The sequence below is a fragment of the Mus caroli genome, unplaced genomic scaffold, assembly GCF_978045245.1.
Source record: "Mus caroli unplaced genomic scaffold, Mus_caroli_1 scaffold_19, whole genome shotgun sequence".
Taxonomy (NCBI): Eukaryota; Metazoa; Chordata; class Mammalia; order Rodentia; family Muridae; genus Mus; species Mus caroli.
This window is the reverse complement of record NW_028227274.1, coordinates 42,758,951-42,774,844: the sequence shown is the minus strand read 5'-3', so window position 1 is coordinate 42,774,844 and position 15,894 is coordinate 42,758,951. Positions and strand designations below refer to the sequence as shown.

At 41.8% G+C, this 15,894-nt stretch overlaps 1 protein-coding gene across 1 annotated transcript in view; it reads left to right on the top strand.

Annotated features, from left to right (window-relative positions):
- The first annotated feature begins 4,013 nt into the window (after window positions 1–4,013).
- Window positions 4,014–15,894, top strand: part of Mcc (MCC regulator of Wnt signaling pathway) — a 387,208-nt gene continuing 375,327 nt past the window's right edge. Inside the window, exon 1 of the mRNA XM_085833615.1 lies at window positions 4,014–4,487. Coding sequence (XP_085689741.1) covers window positions 4,279–4,487 — 209 coding nt within the window. The 5' untranslated portion in view covers window positions 4,014–4,278. The remainder of the gene's footprint in view (window positions 4,488–15,894) is intronic.

The window sequence follows — 15,894 nt, the reverse complement described above, 5'->3', positions numbered from 1 at the left end:
TATACATAGACACATATACATATGTACATATGCCAGAACTCTTATACACATAAATAAGTTAACCTAAAATACAGAAGAAAATTCTCTGTCATCTCGAATATGGGCACTCTAGGCTTGCATCACAGTGAAGCCCTCCCCTTTGCCTCATCCTGCTTCCTGTGCCTTTTCTACCTATGTGGAGATCTTTAGTATCTTGTACCTGAAACTCTGCCTTGTTTGTGACTGGTGGTTATGAGTTCAATTTCAGTTGCTTTCTGTACTTGGGTCCCCTATGTAGCCTTTTTGGGTTGAATTACATCTTCCACCTCCCACATACTCTTCTACCTCTCACACAATGGCTAAATAAATAAATACGTAAAAAAGATGGCTGAAATGTATCCCCAGCATGTAGCATTAAGGAAGAGCGTCAAAGGGCATTAGTAACTTGTGATAAGAAATTTGGAAAAGTTGATTTGGCTTCCTTGACTTTACCTCAGTATTTTCTCTCAGAAATCTGCAGCCTCATTTAATAATAATTGACACTAAGGGACAAGAGAGGTTGGAAGACAACTCACGATTTCACCATAGGATTCTTCCTTAGAAACTGTGTGCTTCAAGCTAAGAAAGACTTGGAAGAGTGAGGTTGGAAGGTTATGGGAATTTAGCAGAGCTTATAATAAAAACACTCTAGAGAGAAGGCAGGCAGCTGGCTGCAGGGAGCCCTACTCCAGCATTTGCCTGTAGCCTTGGTGCATTTAAGAGTTTGGAAGCATGAGCAGGAGGAGATAATTAGGTTTGCAAAGTGCTTTGCTCACTAACTTTAATTGATAACTTTAGATAAATGAGCCCCTGTATCTTGCAATGTGCCTAGCAAGATACATTGGAATGCACTACATAAATATGAAAGGAAATTATAACCAAGAAGAAACTTAGAATAAAAACAAAACTAGAGAAGGAAAAGAAAGCCATGCAGCCATTTTAGATAAATACATAGACCTTTTGGAATTATCACATAAACAGCACAGTTATATTAATGGCTCTGGCTATTGCTCCTGTCCTAAGTTCCTTACTTATATTTGTCATCTTTATATTCATATGGCATCTCTACTTTCCACTATCTTGCAAATATCATCCTCTCTCATAACCTTTTCAGGTAAATTTCACATGTTTTATATCAACTCAGAAACAAAAATCTCCTCTGAAAAGTTGAACCTATTTGTTTAGCCATTTCTAAGTTACCCAAGCACGGGAAAACAGTGGTTAGAAATTTGTCAAGATCCTCTTTTAGAATATCCAGATTTAATCCAAAATTATTTAAATGTAAACCCAAAGAGCTATGTATACATTCTCGAACAAGAAAAACATTGTCTTAAAAATATTATCAGTTGGTAGTTAAATCTCTACCTTGTATAGACATGAAGTTATAGAAAGATCCACTTAAAGCTTGGGAAAATCTCTGGGTTTCCAGGCCACGTTATACATTTTATACTTAGGAAAAAAAATGCTTTTAAATCACGAGTCACAATGTCAAGGTGGATTTGAGCGCTGTGGTGGTCTGAATAAGTATGGCCCCCATAGACTCATGTGATTGAATGCTTGGCCTATAGGGAGTGGCACTACTAGGAGGTGTGTCCTTATTGGAGTAGGTGTGGTCTTGTAAGAGGAAGTGTGTCACTGTTGGGATGACCTTTGAGGTCTCCTATGCTCAAGCTGTGCCCAGTGTGGCACACAGTCTCTCTCTGCTGCCTATGGATCAAGATAAAGAACTCTTGGCTTCTCTAGCACCATGCCTACCTGCACACTACCATGCTTCCTGCCATGATGATAATAAATTAAATCTCCGAAACTGTAAGCCAGTCTCAAATTAAGTGTTTTCCTTTACAAGAGTTGCAGTGGTCATAATGTCAGCAACAAAACTCAAACTAAGACAAAGGCAAACAATTCTTGTTGTGATGATAAAGATTTTATTCTATAAAAGTAGAAATATAAAAAACTAAATATTGTACAATATAAGCATCCTCCCCCAGGAATATTGATGATGTTGGTAGCATCTTTTAGGCAAATATTGTTGGGTATATTTGCAAATTTCTTCTAAAGAGATATTCCATTTGTGGGAAATATTAATGAAATGTGCTGTGTTTCCTATCCAAAAAAACCTCCATCTTTAAAGACATTTGTAAAGATGCCATTTGGCAAAACCTCTTCTTTCATCAGTATTTATCTAAGATGAGAACATTTGCTCGAGGCTGCCTCCTATTCTCAAAAGGTATTCTTTGACTATCAGCTGACACCAAGCTCTACCACTCATAGTGAGGCACAGGGCCCCTTTGCATTGGGAATAAAAACTCAGAAGAACCCCTGATGTGTTTGCCTGCAACCTTTTACAGAGGTAAAAATTTTTAAAAAGATTTGTTTGTGTGTGGTTGTGGTTACCAATGTGTTGTGTGCATGGCTGATGACCACAGAGACCAGGACAAGGCACTAGATTCTCGGGAAACTGGATTCAAGGGTGGCTGTAAGCTGCTATGCTGGTGGTTGGAACTATAACCTAGGTCCTCTGCAAGGACAGCAACCACTCTCAACCCCTGAGCTATCTCTCCAGTCCAGAAGTAAAACTTTTTGCCTTGCTGAAGTTTTTCATTGAGTGATTAATGTTTGCGACACCAAACTCATTTCTAACACATCCAATATCTGACTACAAGTACCCCCAAATATCTGAAATATTCAGAGCTTGCAGAACTAGGAAGAACTAAAGTAGGAATAGGTAGATGGGATGAAAGAGAAGAGAAAAAGAGCAAAGATTCCTTCCTGCTGACCCTGTAGTCAATCCCAAGAGAGATCAACTTGCTCCAACAACCTACTGCTAAACAAACACATTACCCTAAAATTCAATGATTTAAAACCACAATAAACTTTTTATAGTCATATCATTAGAACTCTGGACTGTTGGCTTAGCTTTGATAGGCTCTAGTTTTGTTTATGGATTTGCAATATCTAGAGAAAGCATCATATCTCATTTATGTTTGGCTCCAGGCCAGAGAAGGCCCAAACATCTGGAGGCTGATATCTCTCTCTCTCTCTCTCTCTCTCTCTCTCTCTCTCTCTCTCTCTCTCTCTCTCTCTCTCTAGTTCTCTTTGCATGGATTTTTCAGCAGAGCAGCTTCTTTCAGAGAAGGTTGTAGCATCCAAGGTTCTTGTCCCCAAAGAAAGACAGGTAGAATCTGCTACCATTTTAAAGCTAGCTTCAAAAATCAAGCTAGTTACAAAGTCCCAGCCAGGTTCAGGAGGAGAAAACTTACTCCACCTTCTGATGAGACCAAAGAATCGTTGGGCATGTTTTTAAACTACCACACAACTTCACAGACCTCTGGCAGAAAGCCTGGAACAGAATCATTCACTAAACCACAAATTGTTTCATTGTGGTTCCTTTGCCCCTTGCTATGATAGGTTAGTGTGGTGTTTAAGGACTCCTGATCTGGAGTTATGATTGTCTAGGCTTGCCTCTGCGCTGACACAAGGCTTGTAACCTGGAGCAAACCTAAGCACCTCGGCAGCCCTACCTGCAAGTCAGGATTAGTATCCATTGAGCACGCAGCTGAAGCTAGGTGTTGTCCCGCATTATGTACTATCTCCTTTACGCTCAAGATAACCCGATAGCTTTATCCACTCCCCAAGCGAGGGATTTTCTAGATCTGTAGCATGAGACCGTCTATTATGTTCAGTGTTGATGTGATTAAAGCAGTTGGGATAAAGTCTATTGTAGTTAGCCCAGCAGAGCACTGTTACCAGAAACCGACCCAAAGTGCAGAAAATCCCACTGAAAGGCATATTGTTCCAGTGAAAGATAAATACAGGCTAAGTTTAGTTGCATGTTAGATGTAAAACTTTAAAATGCCAGCCTTTCTGAGTCTCATTCCAGGCAGCGGAGTCAGAATTCAGCACGCTCTGGAAAGCGGAATCACAACAGTTTTCAGCCTGCAACACAGGAGTCACATACTCTGGTCCCCGGCGGCACCCCCCCCCCACACACACACACACAAGCCACCGGGGCGAAAAGGAATCCCCTACTCTGCGCACTAGCGCCAGGAGAACACCGCCATTCTGTCTACATCATGCCCTAGTGCCAGGTGCCTGGAGCCTTCTTTGACTTTCGGTAGGCATCCCAGACTCCGCGATTCCCAGAGCCACTCTCGCTCCGCAGGTGCCACTTGGGCGATTCCGGGACGCCCATCTTCCCAGCCCCGGCAAAACCCGGAGAGGTGGAATCGGTAGCCGGGAGCTCCGGCGCGGCCACTGGGCATGCTCCGTCGTCGGGCAGGTTCGGGGCTGTCAGCGTTTGTGAGCGGTGCAGGTCCTGCTGTTCCTCCTCCGGGCGGGAGCGCGATGGCGGCTGCAAGCGCCTGCAACAGCAGCGGTGGCAGCAGCGACACGTCCAGCACCGGCGAGGAGGAGCGTCTGCGGCGGCTCTTCCAGACGTGCGACGGCGACGGCGATGGCTACATCAGCAGGTAGGCGACCCTCCGACTAAACTCCAGCCAAGTTGCTGGCGCGCTCGCGAGGAAAGTTTGGTTCTGGGAGCTCTTCTCTGGCTGGGCCACGGGGTCGAGGGGCCGCTCTGGATGCTTTCCAGAGCTACCTGCGGGTCCCAGGTAGAAGGCTCTGCTCTCCTGTGGCTGCTGAGACACCGCAGGTGCCAATGTGCGGTTGGGGACAGGTGGGCAACCCAGGCAGGGGCGCTGTCAGTGACAGACTCATGCAGGTAAATAGCGTAGGAAAAGTACCTGAATCCCAAACTCTCTCCGAGTCCAGAGAGAGGACAGAATTTGTCCCCTAGTAGCGATCTAAACACACTACTCTGGGGCACAGGAAGCTACCAGGAGCGAACTAGGGTTTGAAGAGTCTAGAATATAAGACCCTCCCTACTCCCCACCCTGTTGGGAGGTGTGTCCTCCGCACCTCCATTCACTGTTTGCTTCCAGGTAGATCCAGGTCTGGTGATGTGCTTTTAGTCTACAGCATTGGATCAAATGATGAGTACTGCCCAAATTTGTAAGCCTTAGAAGTTAAAGGTGATGTGTGGACTCCAAGTTGCAGTGAGCTTTTATGAAAGGTTGTCTTCCGGGAATAAAGAAGTTCGCTCAGAATTTTGAATTGCCTTCAACAAAACAGGCAGTCTAGCTTTTGTCTACTCTTGTTTCTTTAAACTAAGTCTTGGGGATGCTCGATACCCATTCGGAAAATCTGGGGGGCAGCCTGTTCGTTGTTTGCCCTTGCCTACCTAAAGGAAACAGGAATCAAGGAATATATTCCCCAAGTTACTGAAAAGCTCTCTGAAATAGGTCATTTAACCTGTAACAATTTGGCAGGTACAAAAAAAAAAACAAAAACAAAACAAAACAAAAACCCATCATTTATTTGAGACTTGATTCAATTATCAATGTTGGTGAGCTTTTATTATTTTTTTCCAAAGTTTCGCTGAGAAATACCATCAAGACAAAAAAAAGTAATTATTCTGTTCTGAAATGAAAACAGTATGTAGCTCTGATAGATCGCACATAGGGTTTTATGGGGTTTGTTTTCGATTGTTTTTGTTGTTGTTATTGTTGTTCATTTGTTTGCTTGTTTTTATTATTTTTTATTTTTATTTTTATGTTTAGCTTGAATTAATGTTTTTTTTTAAGTTTATTATAGTCTGTGGTTTGGGGGCTTGCCTATGTGAAAGGTCATCTTCTCATTGTTCTAATAATAATAGCAATCTACATTCAAGTTGGAGTGCATAAGGAATTTACCTTCACACAAGCAAGAATGCATACAGGAAATTAACAACATTCTTATCTTCCCTTTCCTAATTTGGCCTATTAATATGTTGCTTTATGTGAACTAGACTTAACTGTATAAATGCTCATTTTAGTTTCCACAATGGATCTATTTACCATAGAGTATAATGAATTCTCTGAACAAAATCTGAGGACTTGGCTTTGAAAACTAAAAATTTCTCCTTTTATTAAACATGAGAGTTGGAGTTTCTACACTCAACCCTTATCATTGGCACAGGGCCGGCAGTGCCCAGATTCCTCCTTCCTTTCCCCAGCAGGATTCTTCATGTAAAGCACCCAAAATTATCTCATGGCACAGCTATAATTGCCCTAGCTCCAGTTTCACCCCCAAGTTCTAGAGGAAGATATAAAAGAGCGTTGAAGTATGCAGTGCCTATATCATTATAACAAGACTTACCCGAATATCTTATTTTTCAAATTACAACCCTTTGCCACCTCTACCTGCAATAGAATGTGAGGGAAATTGTACTTCGCCTAGGTACAGTGGTCCATGAAATCTAAGCTCTGTCACTTAGAACAAGCCGTAGCTCTTGGATGGGAAAGTAGGAATCAGTTCATATAAGTTCCCCTCCTGCATAATAATCTTCACTTGACTATACTGTCTCTGGTCCTCTACCTAGCCCTTATTCTAAACTGGAGTGGGCTGGCAACCTTATGTCTGGAGGAAAGAGAAAGAAAAGAGAGAAGCAGTGTGTGTGTGTGTGTGTGTGTGTGTGTGTGTGTGTGTGTGTGTGTGAATGTCAATGAGATAAGAGATGGGACTTTTACTGTCAATGTTCTCTTCATAGTCTTCCCCACCAGGAAAGACTTTGGCTAATTGAAGATTCCCTGAATTGGTGCCCCTAGCAGGGAGTGCCTACCTGTCAAAGGGATGCAGAACCATCCCCACTCAGTAGCTGAGATGGTCCATGAATTTATCATCAAGCATCTTTATGCCGGACAGGATAGGATTTGGGTTGTGCAGTGACAGCGCAGCAGGCTCTTCTAGTACCCTTCACTAGCATTATAATGACCTAACCCCCTGTTTCCCAGTAGTGAATTCACCTTATCGTGACTGAGCCCGTGTTCATTCACAATAGTGAATTCTGAACCCCACGTATCAGATTATAGGAAGTAGTAGGGGTTAGGCTTTGTGTTTTCACTTCCTCTCTCTCTCTCTCTCTCTCTCTCTCTCTCTCTCTCTCTCTCTCTCTCTCTCTCTCTCTCATGTGTGTGTGTGTGTGTGTGTGTGTATGTGTGCAAATGTAGGTATTCATGTCAGTGTGTGCTTAAGGATGCTTTCACATATATGGAAGCCTTCATGTACATGGAAACCAGAGGTTGACATCAGGTTGGTTTATTTTTAAAGCTTTTAATCTTGTGGTTTTTACTCATGCATGTGTGTCTGTGTGTGAGTATGTGCACATGAGTTCATATGAGTGCCTGCAGAAGCCAGAGGTGTTAGAAGTTGAAGTTACACAATTGTGAGCCACCTGTTGTGGGTGCTGGGCATTGACCTCCAGTCCTCCAGAAAATGAGTATGTGCTCTTAACTGCTGAGTCTTTTCTCTAGCCCCTTCCCTTTATTTTTTGAGACAGGGTCTTTCACTGACCCTGGAGCTCAGTGATTTACTGAACTGGTAGGACAGTGAGATCCAGGGATCCTAGTGTCTCCACCTCTTCAAACCTGAGATTGATTATCTATGTGCACGTATATGGGTACTGGAGACACAAACTCAGTTTTTTTTTTTGTGCTTGCATCATGAACACTCCAGGAATGAAGCTGCCTATTTTGAGCATATCTGACAAATAGCTAAGCCTAGTAGTTGCATTGTAACCTTCCCCTAAATCCCAGCTCAAAGTTTGGTGCATTAAAAGCTAGACAAACCAAAACCTGTTCTCTTTGGATCTCTTTTCTCCATCCTTCCCCTTGCTCCAAACCTTAGCAACCACTAATCAATTTTATGTCTCTCTTCTGGACATTTCACATGAGTGGAGTTAGGTATGCTCTTTTGTGATCGTGGTGGTTTTTTTCCAGTTAGCTAACACTTTCAAGTTTCTGCCTGTTTTAGTATGTAATGCTTCATTTCTCATGGCTGAATCATATTTCATTGTAATGATACAACATATGCTGTTTGTTCATCAGCTGAGGAACATTTGAATGTTTCTGTCTTCTGATTACTGTGAGTAATGCTATCATGAATATTCATGTACACATTCTTGTGTGCACATATTCTCTTTTATTCCTAAGTATATTCCTCGAAGTAGAGTTCCTGAGTGTCATGGAAATTCTAAGTTTAAGTGTTTGAAGAAGAATTAGATAGCTTTCACAGCACCTGCACCATTTCACATCCCAACAAGCAGTTCTATCTTCCCTGCATCTTCAAGGGCACTAATTATTTATGGCCACCCTGCTGCGTTTAAAGTGGTACCTTATGGTAGTTTTGATTTGCATTTTCCTAATGGCTAATGATAGTGAATATCTTAATGTGTCCTTATTGGATATTTGTGGGTGTTCTTTGGAGAAATCTCTGTTCCATTTAAAAATTCTGCTATTTCTCTTTTTATTATTAAATTATAAAACTTGGGGTTTTGTTTGTTTGTTTGTTTGTTTTTTTGAGACAGGGTTTCTCTGTGTAGTCCTGGCTGTCCTGGAACTCACTCTGTAGACCAGGCTGGCCTCGAATTCAGAAATCCACCTGCCTCTGCCTCCCAAATGCTGGGATTAAAGACATGTGCCACCATGCCTGGCTAAATTATAAAACTTGTAACCCCCCTGTTTTACTGCTGTGAACAGACACCATGACCAAGGCAAGTCTTATAAAGGAAAACATTCAATTGGGGCTGGCTTACAGGTTCAGAGGTTCAGTCCAGAATCATCAAGGCAAGAACATGGCAGCATCCAGGCAGGTATGGTGCAGGAGGAGCTGAGAGTTCTACATCTTCATTTGAAGGCTGTTCATTAAAGTCTCCATTCCAGACTGCTAGGAGTAGGGTCTTAAAGCCCACGCCCACAGTGACACACCTACTCCAACAAGGCCACACCTCCAAATAGTGCTACTTCCTGTACAAACCATCACACCCTCACAAAGTTGATCTTTAAAAGAGAAAGTATATTTCTTATATCAAAATGGGTTCACTCTATCCCACTGGTATTCTCTATTATAGTAACAAACTTTGTCTTCTAAAACATTCTTTTCACCTTATAAATTTCATGGTTATTTTGATCATTACTATTATTCTACACTGACTTCCATAAGGCAATAAGCTCCGTGTTTTGTTAAGATTCATACCTGCCATAGCTTGTGATGGTATAGCACACACTCAGCAAATTCCAATGGAGAAATGACCAAGTGTGACCAGTAGGATGTGTGTTCTTGTATATTGAAAATCTGTCTGGGAATTTTTTTTTTGAAAAATATACAAATGTTCAAAAACAAAGTCACAATTATCCATGATCTTGTCGTAGAAGAGTATCATTTATTTTTCCAGTGACATGTCGATCCTCTAGTACATTAAAAATGATTGGGTTGTTGGGAAAGCAGCCTATGTTCATGGACAGGAAAAGAGAGTTCTTAATTGGCCCACAAGTTGGTGGGCCAATTTAACTGTGTGAATATACTAAAAAAATATTCATCCCATTAAACTAGGATGAATTTTCTAATGTGTGAATCATTGGACAACAAAGTCATCTCCTTGTCCTAATTTTGTCTGTTTTGAAGCTGTGAAGATCTTGGGTGTGCTGTCAGAGTCTCTGTGAGTTCTCTGTGATAGTCTGTGAGTATCAGCCCTGTTTGTCTGAAACACACTGTTACCACAAGATCATCCACCACATCTGGGCTTTTACAACCCTTCTGCCTCCTCTTCCCTATAGATCCCTGGGCCTTGAGAGGGAGGTTTTGATAAACATATACTGTCTAGGGCTTAGTGTTCCTAAGTGTCTCACCCTCTGCACATTTCACAGCTGGGAGTCTCTGTGTTAATTCCCATCTACCATAATTAGAAACTTCTTTAATGGGGACTGAGTGATACACTATGGCTATACCAATGTCAGTAGGAGTCATTTTATTGCCATGTTCCTTTAGCAGACTAATTGTAGTAAGTTTTTCCCTAGAGCCCATGACCCCTCTAGTTTCCTGGTTCTTGTCTACTTTAGGTATGTCAGGTATGGGTTCTATCTGGTAGAGTAGGTCGTATATCCAGTAAAAAGTGGTTGGTTATTTATGTGTCTGTAAGTGTCATGTGAAAGGTCAGATAACAACTTGTGTAGTCATTTCTCTCCTTCTGCCATCTGGGTCCTCTTCCTCTATCTTAGTTAGGGTTTCACTGCTGTGAACAAACATCATGACCAAGGCAACTCTTATAAGGACAATATTTTTTTTTAATTTTTAATATTTTTATTACATATTTTCCTCAATTACATTTCCAATGCTATCCCAAAAGTCCCCCATAGCGCCCCCCACTTCCCTACCCACCCATTCCCATTCTTTTGGCCCTGGCATTCCCCTATATTGGGGCATATAAAGTTTGCAAGTCCAATGGGCCTCTCTTTCCATTGATGGCCGACTAGGCCATCTTTCGATACATATGCAGCTAGAGACAAGAGCTCCGGGGTTCTGGTTAGTACATCATGTTGTTCCAACAATAGGGTTGCAGATCCCTTTACCTCCTTGGTTACTTTCTCTAGCTTCTCCATTGGGAGCCCTGTGATACATCCAATAGCTGACTGTGAACATCCACTCCTGTGTTTGCTAGGCCCCGGCATCGTCTCACAAGAGACAGCTATATTTGGGTCCTTTCAGCAAAATCTTGCTAGTGTATGCAATGGTGTCAGCGTTTAGAAGCTGATTATGGGATGGATCCCTGGATACAGCAGTCTCTAAATGGTCCATCCTTTCATCACAGCTACGAACTTTGTCTCTGTAACTCCTTCCCTGGGTGTTTTGTTCCCAATTCTAAGAAGGTGCACAGTGTCCACACTTTGGTCTTCATTCTTCTTGAGTTTCATGCGTTTAGCAAATTGTATCTTATATCTTGGGTATCCTAAGTTTTGGGCTAATATCCACTTATCAGTGAATACATATTGTGTGAGTTCTTTTGTGATTGTGTTACTTCACTCAAGATGATGCCCTCCAAGTCCATCCATTTGGCTAGGAATTTCATAAATTCATTCTTTTTAATAGCTGAGTAGTACTCCATTGTGTAAATGTACCATAATTTCTGTATCCATTCCTCTGTTGAGGGACATCTGGGTTCTTTCCAGCTTCTGGCTATTATAAATAGGGCTGCTATGAACATAGTGGAGCATGTGTCCTTTTTACCGGTTGGGACATCTTCTGGATATATGCCCAGGAGAGGTATTGCTGGATCCTCCGGTAGTACTATGTCCAATTTTCTGAGGAACCGCCAGACTGATTTCCAGAGTGGTTGTACAAGCTTGCAATCCCACCAACAATGGAGAAGTGTTCCTCTTTCTCCACATCCTCGCCAGCATCTGCTGTCACCTGAATTTTTGATCTTAGCCATTCTGACTGGTGTGAGGTGGAATCTCAGGGTTGTTTTGAGTTGCATTTCCCTGATGATTAAGGATGTTGAACATTTTTTCAGGTGCTTCTCTGCCATTCGGTATTCCTCAGGACAATATTTAACTGGAACAGTCTTAGAGGTTCAGAGCTCCATTATCATCAAGGCAGGAACATGGCAGTGCCCAGGCAGGCATGGTGCAGGAGGAGCTGAGAGTTCAACCTCTTGTTCTGAAGGCAAATAGGAGAAGACTGGCTCCCATGTGGTTAGGAGGAGAGTCTCATTGCCCTTCCCCACAGTGACACATTTCCTCCAACAAGGACACACCTAATCTAACAAGGCCACACCTCCCAAAACTGCCACTCCCTGGGCCAAGCATATTCAAACCACCACATCCTCTTGGCCTCCCTCTGACTTGTCTCACCAGTCCTCTCCTTGATGTTTTTCACTTTGAAAACATCATGCTGTTAAAGACAAAACCCAGGTTTCGGGAACAACTAATCACTTAGCACTAAGGTACATCTCCAACTTGTTAATGGAGTCTAATGATGGTTGGTAAGTGCTTATAGAAGCTAGAGTTGAGTCATTCTGCTCTTTGTGTATTCTTTGCAACAGGAATTAATATCTTTTTGAGAGCCTTTTCTATCACATATACTACCCATCTAACACAAGAGAACTTGTTTTCTTCTGAAGCCTTCAGTACCTTTACTTTTTAATTACTAGCCCTCTATAGTGAGGATGACTTCACATTCTAATTGGTAACTTGACATAGGCAGATTTGGCATGTACAATCCTGGCGCAGGCATTTGCACTGTAAATGAAATTACAAAGGGATCTCAGCTGGAGAGAGTCTCTGTTGCTCCATAAATCAAAAATCTCCTCAAATCTGAGTCCCAGAGTGGAAGCCATATGGAGGGGAAAGGGCATTTCCTTAGAGAACAGTTAATTGCCAGCTTCTCATTGTCATTTCAAAATGTCAGTTTAAATATGCAAATGAGCCATTACCAAACTCATGCCATTGTTTATTGATGACTCTTACTGATAGGAAATCAAAAAGACAGATACCTTAACCTGAATTTGTTTCATAGTCATAAACAGTTGAGATTTGCTGTGATATCATTGGAGGTAAGCCATCCACTCAGATAAACAACATGTTGGCAGTTATATGTATTATAGGCAAGAGATGAAAATAATGGGACTCACCCCCATACTCGCGTCTTGATTTCTTAAAATTTATTTCTCTAACCAGAATGACTGTGCTGTTATTCTCACCCTTGGATTGCCCCTGTCAGGCCCCTCTACTGACACTGAAGTTGTTTTTCTATAACATGAAACAGAACAGGCATCCTTTCAAATCCTTTTAGCCTTCGCCTGTTCGTTACAGATAAGTTCAGACTCCTTCTTGGGGCATTTAATTTAAGGCCTTCGCCTGTTGCTCAGCGACTGTACTATCTCCTTGCACATTCCTCTCACACTCCAGCCATCAGTGCTACCAGGCTGCTCCAAGCACCAAACTCAGCACCTGCATCCCCTCTAGAAGCACCCTTCTCTCCATCCGTCTACTTAATGAGCACTTTCTCCTTCTTGCTGGACTCAGCCTCCATGGATCTCTTCCTCTTTGGCTATTTCCCTAAAGTCGGCTCCTTCTACTCTCCTGCACCAGCACAGCTCATTCTCTCTTGTATTTCCTTTTCTCCCAGTACTCAGAACAGATTTATACTCTCAGTACCATAAGGAAGCTTACTGTCAGTCAACCCACACATGTTTAATTGTGTAATGATCACTTCAAATGTTTGAAAACTTTTAGAAACAGATTGGTTTTTAATTCAACTTAGATGCATTTTTTTAATGGTTTTAAGACATTTATTGTAGAAAGGCACAGAGAGGGAGGAGAGTAAAGAAGCAGAGGGCAGCCATGGCCACGTGGAGAGAGGAGGGGAGGGAGAGGAAGGGGGAGAGAGGAGGTGAGAGGTAAGAGACAAGAAAGAGCAAGAGCTTAAGGGCGATATTGTATTGCTTATATTCAAAAATACACGCACACTTTAAAAATGACTAGAATCCAAAATACTACGATAACAGAATTCAGTTGTCCTGCTATAGAATCATCCTGGGTCTTTAATCAAACTCATGTAAGACTCTCTAATCTTCTTCTTGGACCTTTAATATCATGTTTTCAAGATAGAAATACTTTGATTTGATGAGCTATCAATACCAGCTCAGGATTTTAGTGGTAGCATATTCTTATAGAAAGGCACACTATTTTAGTTAGTCTCCATTGGATAGCTGTTTGGCATATGGCCATGAACAAACCTTGGTGAATCCATATTTTGTCTCTGTAGTAGTTACTGTTCACAAACCTAGACAGCAAAAGGTTTTTGTCAAAGGCACTGAGCTGCTAGCTAGAATTTGTTTTAATCGGCCCCTAAAGATAGGTTATGAGATAGAGGAGACCCTAAAGCTATTACTAGCTTTATTTCCAGTTGTTAGTACTTCATCATTCAGAGTATGTGAAGTACAAAGAAGATTTATCAAATCAATATTTTTACCTCTCCTTTCATAGACTATCTTCTGATACATATTGGATATCCGCAGTACAGTTTCAAGTAATAAGTTAACTAATAATAAAATAAAGGAACTTACCCAATGCTAAATTGTAGCGTCTCAATCTCTACTTAGCTTTTTTCACCTACTGGAGTGTAAGATTCATGAATATGACAATAGTGTCTTGGTATTTTTCACAGTACCTGACACCATCCTTGTATATAGAGAGATGTTAAATCAACATGGAGTGACATTGAATGAAAGGATGGGCTTACACTTTGGGTAATTAATTAAGTTAATTAATAAGTAATTAAGTTAATTGCTGGAATTTTTGAGGTCTCTAAATGGTTACCAGATGATACAGGGGAAATCAGGGTTTTTAGTCTAATTAATAAAATAATTTAAGGATAGACTCAGATGGAAGCTCAAGGACAATGTCATCAAAGTCTAAAAGAAAAAACAAAAAACAAAAAACCAAGGAAGGCCAGCTGCCAATCTTAGCAGTGGCTTAGGGAGGAAAGAAAAAGTTATGCCATTTGAGTTACTGGCATGGAGGCCCACACAAGCCAGAGAAGGGGGCTAGAGAGTAATAAGGCCCAGAGTACCAGAAAAAGCACACTTAGACTCTGGCCAGCCTCAGAGAGAGAGAGAGAGAGAGAGAGAGAGAGAGAGAGAGAGAGAGAGAGAGAGAGAGAGAGAGAGAGAGAGAGAGAGAGAGAGAGAGAGAGAAGAGAGAGAGAGAGAGAGAGAGAGAGAGAGAGAGAGAGAGAGAGAGAGATGCTTTGATGCCATTGGAGAGATATTATTAGTTTGCAGAGTCTGATCCTGTCGTTTTGGTGTGAGAGCCAGGTCTAATGCAGGAGCTTTCCTGGCTACTAAAACTGCTCTGTGTATCCGTAGACCACATTTTAGCAGCACCCAAATGTAAGGGAGCAAGCTGCATTTGTCCCAGGAGTTCTGCTGGGATTCGACAGGCTGCAGAGAAGCCAGGTTTCTGTATGGCCTGCTCCTGTGCAGCTCTGTTGATGCAGTGTGAGCTGTCAGCCATGCTAAGTACTCTGCCGGCTCATGCAGTTTTCCTGTTGATGCTAATGGGAAGAAGTGGGATCTGGATTTTCATTCTCTAATTGGCCAGGGTTGAGTGTGTGTTCTCAGTAGTTAGTTGGGAGGAAAGGACACAATACTGAGAAGAGAAGTCAACGAAAAAGAGATATAAATACAAATATCAGTTAATAAAAGAGTAAATAGTCAAGGTCAAAGGGAAATGTCCTGTGGCCTCTTCCTTGGAGGGATCCACACTGACAAAGTCCCTCAGCCAATAGGCTAGAGCTTCAGGTTTGAGCTGCTTCTGTAGATCATCAGGCATTTCCAATGGCAAGAGGAGCCTTCCTTGGAAGATTTTTTCCTAAAACTACTATGACAGTGGAAAAAACTAAAACTACGTTACAAACACTTGGGAAGTTTTGCTTCCTTTACAAAAAACCCCCAAAAAACAACAAAAAAACTTAATTGTTTCAGTATAAGTGCTTTGTATATGTAGAACTCTTCTAAGCTACTGTTTAGCCTGTTGCTTCAGGTAGTTTTGTATTCTTGAATATTTTGGGAATGGAGCAAAATAGTCTAACTCCATTCCTTGTCCTAAAATACAAAGCTCTCTCTCTCTCTGTCTCCCTGTCTCTCTCCTCCTCTGTCTCTGTGGCCGTCTCCCCTCCTCCGTGTCGGTATCTGTGTGTGTGCATATGTGCATGTATGTGTTCATGTATTTGTGTGTGTTCCATGGTGATTCTGGGAGTCTTTTTTGCTATGGGATATCTGAACTGTCTAGTTTCCTTTGAAGTGTTTGTCTGGGTTTTGATTCTTTGACCACCTTGGGATGGCTAAATGTAGAATACGTCAGCAGCAGTAGGTTTTCTAAGTAGCATGTGATTACTAGGTGCTTCTGCTCTGTGGGTCTCTCAAATTAGGATTGCTTATGGCCCCCTCAGTGTGAATGAAACAGCATTTTTAGGTCAAACTAAAGCCAGTCAACACAGAAT